This window comes from Aquarana catesbeiana, linkage group LG07 (assembly GCF_042186555.1).
Source record: "Aquarana catesbeiana isolate 2022-GZ linkage group LG07, ASM4218655v1, whole genome shotgun sequence".
In the NCBI taxonomy this organism is placed as follows: domain Eukaryota; kingdom Metazoa; phylum Chordata; class Amphibia; order Anura; family Ranidae; genus Aquarana; species Aquarana catesbeiana.
Genome location: NC_133330.1, coordinates 9,034,230 through 9,043,325, shown reverse-complemented (window position 1 = coordinate 9,043,325; position 9,096 = coordinate 9,034,230). Strand labels below are relative to the sequence as shown.

General features: G+C 44.3%; 1 protein-coding gene across 1 annotated transcript; it reads left to right on the top strand.

The window, feature by feature from the left end:
- The first annotated feature begins 2,083 nt into the window (after nucleotides 1-2,083).
- Nucleotides 2,084-8,511, top strand: LOC141102488 (galectin-1-like). The gene is made up of 3 exons (XM_073591425.1): nucleotides 2,084-2,340; nucleotides 6,445-6,616; nucleotides 8,257-8,511. Exons 1-3 carry the CDS (start codon nucleotides 2,084-2,086, stop codon nucleotides 8,431-8,433), a joined length of 606 nt encoding a protein of 201 aa, XP_073447526.1. The 3' UTR covers nucleotides 8,434-8,511.
- Nucleotides 8,512-9,096: the final 585 nt, after the last annotated feature.

The following is a 9,096-nucleotide window of genomic DNA, read 5'->3' as shown; positions in this document are numbered from 1 at the left end:
AACGCTCTTCTGGCCCATTATGGAATACAGCATGGCCCTGGAAGAGCATTTTAGGACGTCAATAGCCGCTTCTGCTATGAAATCTGAGGCCAGCTTTAATTCATCCAGTGCCTTAATGATTTCTTCTGAACCTACCCCTTGTCTGAGGGCCATTTCCACGTTGTCTGACCATACTCTGGTGGCCCTTGAGATCGAAGTCAGAGCTTCCGCTGGCTTGTATGCTCCTCCAGCTGCCTGATATGTTTTTTTCAGGTCTGAGTCAATCCTTCGGTTAAGGACATCTTTAAAGGAGACTGTGTCTTCTAGTGGTAAGGTCGAATTTCTAGCCAACCTCATAACTGAGGCGTCCACAGTCGGTACAGCATCAAAAAGTTGCGCATCTGCTTCTGCCAGTGGATATAACTTAAGAAAATGATTATACGCCATAGGTCTTCTGTCTACCTTCTGCCATTCATCTGTTACCACCTCCTTGATTTCTTCCATCAAGGGAAAAGTTGATACCTTCCTTTTCCGATGTGGGAAATATTTCTTTGTTTTAGAAGGTGGCTCCGGGTTTTCCTCCCACTGGATTGCATCCTTGACCGCGGTTATGAAAGACTCAACTAGAGCGAAGTCAAAAGCTGAAATATTGCTATCCACCCCTTCCGCCTCGTCTTCAGAATCCACCTCTGTGTCGGAACGAGGAGTGGACGCGCTTACTGCTGCTTCAGGCGAGGGTGGGTTAATTTGGTCTTGGGAGAGGGCCAACTCCCTGATTGAATCCTTGATCAAGCTCTTAATTGATTCCAGAGACTGCTGTTTATCTTTCTCTTTATCCCCTGTAGCCTCTAGTAGACACTTCTCGAATACCAATTTTTCCGGCAGCGCTTGTCTTCCACATACCCAACAGGTCTTCTCTTTTGGATACACCGGTCTGTGGGATTCGTGTCTGCTAGGGGTATGTCGGGGTGACCTCTGGACACTGCGGGAGGCATGAGCTGAGGATGAGTGAGAGTGTCCTGAGCTCCTATGACCTTTGGATCTCCTATCTGAGGAGCTACAGTGAGATGATCTGCGGGATGATCCCCGGTGCAGGCTGTAGAAACAAAAAATATGTTCTAATTTGCCCGGAGTGCTCTTTTTTTTTTCCTTTAAAACTTACCTGATTGTTGCAGCCCTTACCTAACGGTATGATGAGGATCTTTTTGTTGCGGTATCACATTACTAGGGGCAGCTGGGCAAGAAAAGAAAAAAGGATAGATTTTTTTCTGCTTTCCTTTTTAACTATATACATACACATATATATATACATACACACACACACACACATATATATATATATAAATATATATATATATATATATATATATATATATATATATATATACACATACATACACATAGATACATACATAATCACAAACAAATGTACCCACTTGCAAGCCCCTAAATACCTTGGCCAGGCTCCATTGCAAACAAAAATAGGGAAGACACTTAAGGGAGATGTCTTCACCTTGATAGCTGGCCCTGTAATGATTCCCAGGCTCTCCATTTATGCTGAGAATGCTTTGGGAGTACCAAGATGGCTGCCGACTGCTTCAGTTCGCTACTGCGCATGCGCCGTACTGTCACATGACGTCACGCCGTGACTCCGCCCCCCGCCGAGTAAAACAGAGCGGATCAGCGCGCGCGAAGCGCCGCACACTGCTACAGGAGGGGGGACATAACCCACGGAGGAACGCTGCAAGGGAAGTAACAGCCTGCTCAAATATGGATAAGATACATACCATCAGGGAAGAGCATAGAGGAGAGGCTAAGCTCCTGTTAATCTTCCAATATGGCCCAAAAAAAGATCCACAGAAAAAAACGGCCTCCCATACCTATCTGGCGCCTTTAGCAGCCCAAGCGATGGGACTCCATACTGCAGGAGAGCATGAACCTGCAACGGTTACACCATAAAGCGGTGAGGTAAGGCTGATAATGATCCTGCTGGCATTAAGGACAAAGTAAAGAATACTGACTGAGGGGAGGAACTCTTTTTTATAGAGTTAAAATGGTCCTTTGGGTTGTAGGGGGCGGAGCAACCAACCATGGGTATGCTGCCATGGGAGGCACCAGGAAAGAAGTCTTCAGTATTTATGTGGCACTTGTTTATCTAATATTGGTAACAGAATACAATTTAGCCATAAGGAAATATCTGAACAATTATAATTGGAATTTATGTCTCCTGCTGTCCGAGGCCGAGAGGCATTATCTGTCCCCCAGGGACATTTCTGTGCTGATGAGGAGAAAACACGATCCTCCTCCGATCCCCGGAGATTTCCCTGCAAGTCGTCCCGACCTGACTGAGGATAAAGACAGGTGAGGTCCTTCCCTTTCTCAGGAAAAATCTGCCCGTCTATTGCCAGCTTTACTCTCTTCCCACCCGTTATTTACCTCGAGATCTACAAGCCACCCATATTCAGGTGCACAGATGTCATACAACCTCCACAGCCAGGTGAGCAAACATCACAAGCCACCCATAGCCAGATACACAGACATTACACATTACTCATACCCAGGTGAACAGATGTCCCATGAGGCTGATGGCCAGGTGCACAGACATTGCACACTGTTCATACCCAGGTACATAGGTGTCCCACGCTGCTCACAGCCATATGCACAGATATTTCATTCTACCCAACACAGGTACATAAATAGAACATACTGTCCACAGCCAGATGTACATGTTCCAAGACATCCAGAAAAAACTGAGCCAGTCACATCAGTCTCTGTACAGAGGAGCTTACACTCCAATGTCCGCTCCCCCCACAGTCCCATCAGTCTCTGTACAGAGGAGCTTACACTCTAATGTCCCCTTCCCCCACAGTCACATCAGTCTCTGTACAGAGGAGCTTATACTGTCACTTATCTTTGATTTTATATTTCTCTTGTGTCTCATATGATGTCATGAATCTCATGTGATGTCATGTGTATCAGATAATGTCAATTGTTACTTTGGGGGAGAGTAAATCTACTTGCACATTGCTTCCTTTCAAAAACTCAGAAAAACACACGTGTGTTTGTTGCATTTTTATATTGTTTTGGCCGCATTTCTGGTGCATTTTGCACTTGTGAAAAAAAAAGACATGTGACTCAAAAGCTGCGCCAAAAACACAACCGCAGGTGCATTTTTTATGAGTTTTTGATGTAGTGTGAATTAATTGCAAAGAGGAAGTGCGTTTTTAGTGTGTTTGAAGAGTTCCAAAAGATTTCATAGTCATTCGTTTTTCTTCCACTTTTTCCACTTCAAGAAAAACGTATCAATGTGAAAGCAGCCTGACTAATACTGGAGAGTAGAGAATCTGGTGCAGCTCTGCATAGAAAACAATCAGCTTCCAGGATTTTTTTTGGCAAAGCTTAATTGAAGAAGCTGAAGTGAGAAGCTGATTGGCTCCCATGCACAGCTGCACCAGATTTTGCACTCTCCAGTTTTAGTAAATCTCCCCCTTTGTGTTGTAGAAATGACTTTGAGGATAGTCATCTTTTGCCCCCTTGCTGTTTGTGGTGAGTGGTGACATCCCAGCAGAGTGACGATGGACGCCCCATGCTCAGTCACACCGGATCCACATTATATTCATTCTCTGTAATGATCGCTTCTGGAACAATTCTCAGTCCAGGGAGCACTGGGCGGGGTGACTCCTCCCTCCTGACTGGCTCCGCCCTCAGCAGACCTCCTATATATGAAGAGGCAGAAGTGCAGCTGATCACAAGTTTGTCTGATAGGGAAGCAAGATGACAGATACTGTGAGTATGAGCACCGATGGAAGCTGCAAAAGCTGGGAAAATGGGTTGTGTGAAAGTGGTTGGTTCAGTGGTGCAGTGTGTGTGGGGTTGCTGGGTGTGGGAATAATATTGCTGGAGGTTGACCTAGGTTGGTGTAGGTTGCTGGCTGTGGTAGTGGTTAGTATAGTAGAGCTGAGTTTGGACAGTGGTGCATATAATGCTGTTGGTGGTGGATGGTGGTCAGGACATAGGTTGGTGGGGGGTTGCTGGCTGTAGGTCAGGATTAAAGTTCTTGCCCTTCTACTTATTCAGATTATTTAGGGTGTGATGAATACATTTTGATATCCTGGCCCAGAGCTGGGTCTGCCTTCCTGGGTATTCTTAGTATACGGTATATACTGGAATGGCTCAGACTAGCCCCTCAATGCTTGCCCTTAGAGCCCTTTCACACTGGGGCGGTTTGCAGGCGCTATTGCGCTATTATTAGCGCTTGCAAACCGACCCGAAAGTGCCGCTGCTTGCATTCCAGTGTGAAAGCCCTGAGGGCTTTCACACTGGAGAGATGCGCTAGCAGGACGGTAAAAAAAGTCCTGCCAGCAGCATCTTCGGAGCGGTGAAGGAGCATGGGATCAATCAATGGGACGGTGCGGCTATACCGCCGGCAAAGCGCCTCTGCAGAGGCGCTTTGCGGTGGTATTTAACCCTTTCTCGGCCGCTAGCGGGGGTAAAACCGCCCCGCTAGCGGCCGCATACCGACGGTAAAACGCCGCTAATAGCAACATTTTACCGCCGATGCCGCCCCCCGCCCCAGTGTGAAAGGGCTCTTAGTGTCTTGTTTCCATATCTCCCCATTCTTACTTTTTAAATTTATGTGATTTATATTAACCATTAGTTTTATAAATCTAATGGTCCTATTCTGAGATGTGACATGTCCAGTCCCTCTGGGTTACTCCATTGTGGCAGATCATTACCTCTCTCCATGCAGGGTGGGGGTGGGGGGATACTCCAGACTAACATGCTGAGTACAGTAACTGCATCCATGAGATGTCTCTTCTGTCTATTATCTATTATACAGGGTGTAATGATCATCCCTTTGTCTATTATACAGGGTGTAATAATTCTCTTTCTCTCCTATACAGGGTATTTTGTATAAATTCAGCCTCAAACCCGGTCACTCCATAGAGGTGAAGGGGTTAATTCCGGAGGGCTGTATACAGTAAGTCCCGGTTCTAGCCTTGGCTACTAAGTATATAATATACGTCTGATCTCTGTATAATACATTTTTTCCAAAAGTATAACTTATAAAAGTAGAAAAGTGTGCTCTGTGTACAATACATCCTACTGACCCCTCCTCACTGGGAATTTGGGGGGTGTGGTCCCTCAAATAATACCTGACATCCAGATTTTTTTTTTTTTTTCTCAGATCAAATTTAGCTCCAACAGTTGTGCTTCTACATTGTGACAAAATGTCATCCTGGATAAAACGGTTTTGCCTTAACAGCCATCATCTGAAATCTGACAACTGACATACATTGTTGTCTTTCTCTCCTCTTGGACCCCACTAACCTGTGTAGCTGCAGGCTCTGTTGAGAAATGAATCTTCAAATTTACAGTATAAAGTACTTTGTCACTATCACATACCTAGTTAGAGGTCGGAACTCCCCTGGAATGGCAGCAGGGAGTGAAAGGGTACAAAGTAGTAGTGACTCCTCAGCTCCTCCATCTCCCAGCAGTGACTGAACAGCTCAGCTCACCTTCTCAGCTATAACTTGTTCAGCTCCCCTCCTAGTAGTGACTCTTTACCCCAGTTCTTTGCAGTGTAGTGGAGCATCATGGGAAATGTAGTTCCAAAACATCTGGCATGCCAAGGTTCACCATCACTGCCCTACTCCCTCTCCCAGCAGTGACTCGGCACCTCAGATCACTCTTCTCACTACTAGGATGGGAGAGCAGAGACCAGACTAGAGTGACTTCACTGTTTTCTCTTGTGAACTTTCAGGATGAATTGTTCCGCAACTACAAATGTCAGTAAGGGATTGCCTTAAAGCTTACTTATGACTTGTTTATAATATACAGGGGGTCCCCTAGTTACAAACATCCGACTTACAAACGACTCCTACTTACAAACGGAAGGAGACAACAGGAAGTGAGAGGAAATCTACCCCTAGGAAGGGAAATTCGCTCCTGTAAGAGCTATTATGGGGAAAAGGTACCTCCACTGATGCTTTATCACCAAGGCTCGTTTCCACAACAACCCAAAATTTTCAAAATCCAATTGTCATTGGGACACAAAGTGAGGTGAAATCTTCTTAACAGGGGCACAGACAGCAAAACAAATGTTATAGGGGTGATAACCCTTCCCTATTCTATCCAGAAAGCTTAAAAATATTTTTTTTGGCTGGAGCTACACTTAAAAAATGTACCTGTTCCAACTTACAAACAGATTCAACTTAAGAACAAACCTACAGTCCCTAACTTGTTTGTAACCCGGGGACCCCCTGTATACATAACGTATGTCCTTATCCAGGCTACGGTTTCAGTTTAGGTATATTATGATGTGGGGATTTGTATTTCCAGGACCCCATTTGTTTGTTTTTCAAACAAACTCTTTTGCAAGTTAAAATTGGCTAAAGTTTGAGTTTTATGAATTAAAAGTGACAGGTCAGCTGAGCAGAATAATTGCTGTTTCTGTCTTTCTAGGTTTGCCATAAACTTGGGAACAGATGAGAAGAATTATGTGCTACACTTTAACCCTCGCTTTGACTACTCTCAAGATAAGAAAATTATAATCCTGAACTCTATGGTGGACGATGTCTTTGGAGAGGAGCAGAGGGAAAGCTGCTTCCCCTTCCAGGAGGGGTCGGATACCACGGTATGTCTACACTGGGAGGGGCAGAACAAATGTTGGATGGGGCAATGTAGCATTACTGTGTTCATTTTTTTTATACTGTATAACGCCAAAAGGTGCAGTAGGCAGCCAATGATGGGTTTAGGTGAAGGGTATATAGGCTTTTCTATGTTGATCACAACTTCAGCTCATTCCATGAAGGATGAGAACCTCCCACATAGGAAGATCCAATGGATTCCATCATGCTGCCATTGTGTGCTATGGTATATCGAACTAGCAAATTGTTGCAATTTTTCAGATCACCGATTGTCAGAATTATTGGCTTGTGAAATGTGTTGCGTGTGTTTGAGATGTTAAAGCAAGAGGATGGAACACGGATCAGGAAATCCCTGACATGGAATGTCCCCTGTAAAGGCTCAATCTGGGGAGTAGTGTGTAGGGGGGGTTGGCCAGGAATTGAAGCTTCATTAGCAACATGCTAGATCGGTTATGGAGAGACCAATGGGGGAGGAATGCAGGGAAGGGAGCAATGTGATTGACTGGAGAAAGACAGACCGGGTATGGTCCAATATGTGTGTGGTGGGAGGATACAAGGCTTTGACTGTGGGTCCTGGGGGTAGGATACATGGAAGGGTGTTATTGGGAGAAATATGGGTGAATAACAATGTGTGGGTGGGTTTGTGTGTTTTTTTTTTTTTTTTTTTTTTTTTTTTTTGGGGGAGGGTTCAGGGAATGGATATTACCGCTGATAACCCTGTTCCTCTAAATACATCTCTGGGGTAGAATTCTTCAGAAGTGATCAAGCTTAATTCTATATGGGGGTAGAATATGAAATAACTGACCCACAAACGTATTCTCATTTACACCAAGTCAGTCATAGTAGATGGGACCCTTGGTCAAAGATGCATATGTATTGGAGCCATGGCTTGGACAGTGGAAGATGGGGCCCTTATCAGGACAGATATGTATTGGAGCCCCTGGAAGGGGGAAATTGTTTGTTCATATGAGCCTCAGTGCTCAGTTGTGTCATGGCACTTTTTTTTTTTTTTTCTTTTTTTTTTCCTTCAGCATGTAGTGTAGCTGGCATGGCATACAGGAGCCTTTCTCAACATTTTTACCACAAACCCTTAATTTTCAGGTAAACCAATTTATTGTCAGTGGGGAAAAATGCCCCTTATATTGGTGGTAAGAATGCTCCACTTACAGTGGTGGTCCAAATGCTAGTTTTGCAGGCAGTGAGAAGGATCATTGGTGTCATGAAGCTGGCCCTGCCAAGTGGTGGTGGGCCCTTAAATAAGCACACAATCAAATGGGATGTTAATCCACCCCCACTCAAGGAACCCCTTGAAGAATCTAAAGGAACTCTGCGTGATTATGGCTGGCATAGAGGGACTCAACTAGCCAACTATTAATCTCTTGAAGGCTTCAGTCATTGTTCTAGGTGACAGATACACCCAGACCCTGTCACTAAAATATTGCAGCACAGCACAACACACACACACACACACACACACTTTTTTTTTTTTTTCCCCTTTTAACTGTTTTCTGCAATACATAAGACAAGCTACATGCATCTATCTTATGGAAAGATTTTTGTTGAAATGAACGGTTTGGCGGTAGTCTTTGTCTCTATGGCCATCACTCATTGACTTTTTATAGTCCAGCAATCTGACCCTGTGCCATCTCTTTTCTTACAGGTTTGCTTCCAGTTTGAGCAAGACAAGATCGTCATAGAATTACCTACCGGAAATCCTCTCTCCTTTCCAGTCCGTTTTCCCATAGAAGAGATCTCGTACTTGTCCTTGAGGAACCTCCAGCTCAAGTCCATCACACTAAAATGAAGAAGCCTAAAATAGAGGAGCTGCCTGTCCCACGTGTCCATATCCAGGCTCTGTGAAATGGCCACAGTGGAGGAAGAGGAGAAAATTCTTGTATTCTGTTTTGTAACCCCCCCCCCTCCAATCTGCATCCTTGCTGCTCATGTAGACATATATTGTGCTTTGCTCAGTTCATGTATTAGAAATGAATTTCAAATAAAAACAAATTTGTGTCTGATCAAACCGTTTTATTTGGCATTAAGCTGACTTTGGGTGGATTGCTGTAGTTGCTCACAAAGAACTGCCTGCTGCATAGCGCCCTCCTGCTGGAGGTTTGTTGCCTTACTTTTAAAAAGCACACTGTAACCAACAGAGGGTACTAATGTTATATTCTGCCTGCGTAGTCTTGGATTTCCATTAAAACCGTAAACTAACTTCTCTGGCTCCAGAATAAATGTGGTATACAGTTATTCCAAGCTTTAACCATAGACTTTCAACATTGACAATTACATTCTGAAAAAAAATGCAAATTCACAAAGTCTAACTATGTAAATTACGTCCTGGTAAATGGTAGCTGTATGGGGCAGTAGTAGTGACAGTGATTTATACCCCAGTAGGGGCAGTTCTAGGGGTTGGAGTTACTGGAGCAGCTTTCATCTCTGTGTATGTGTGTAGTAGATTACAGGG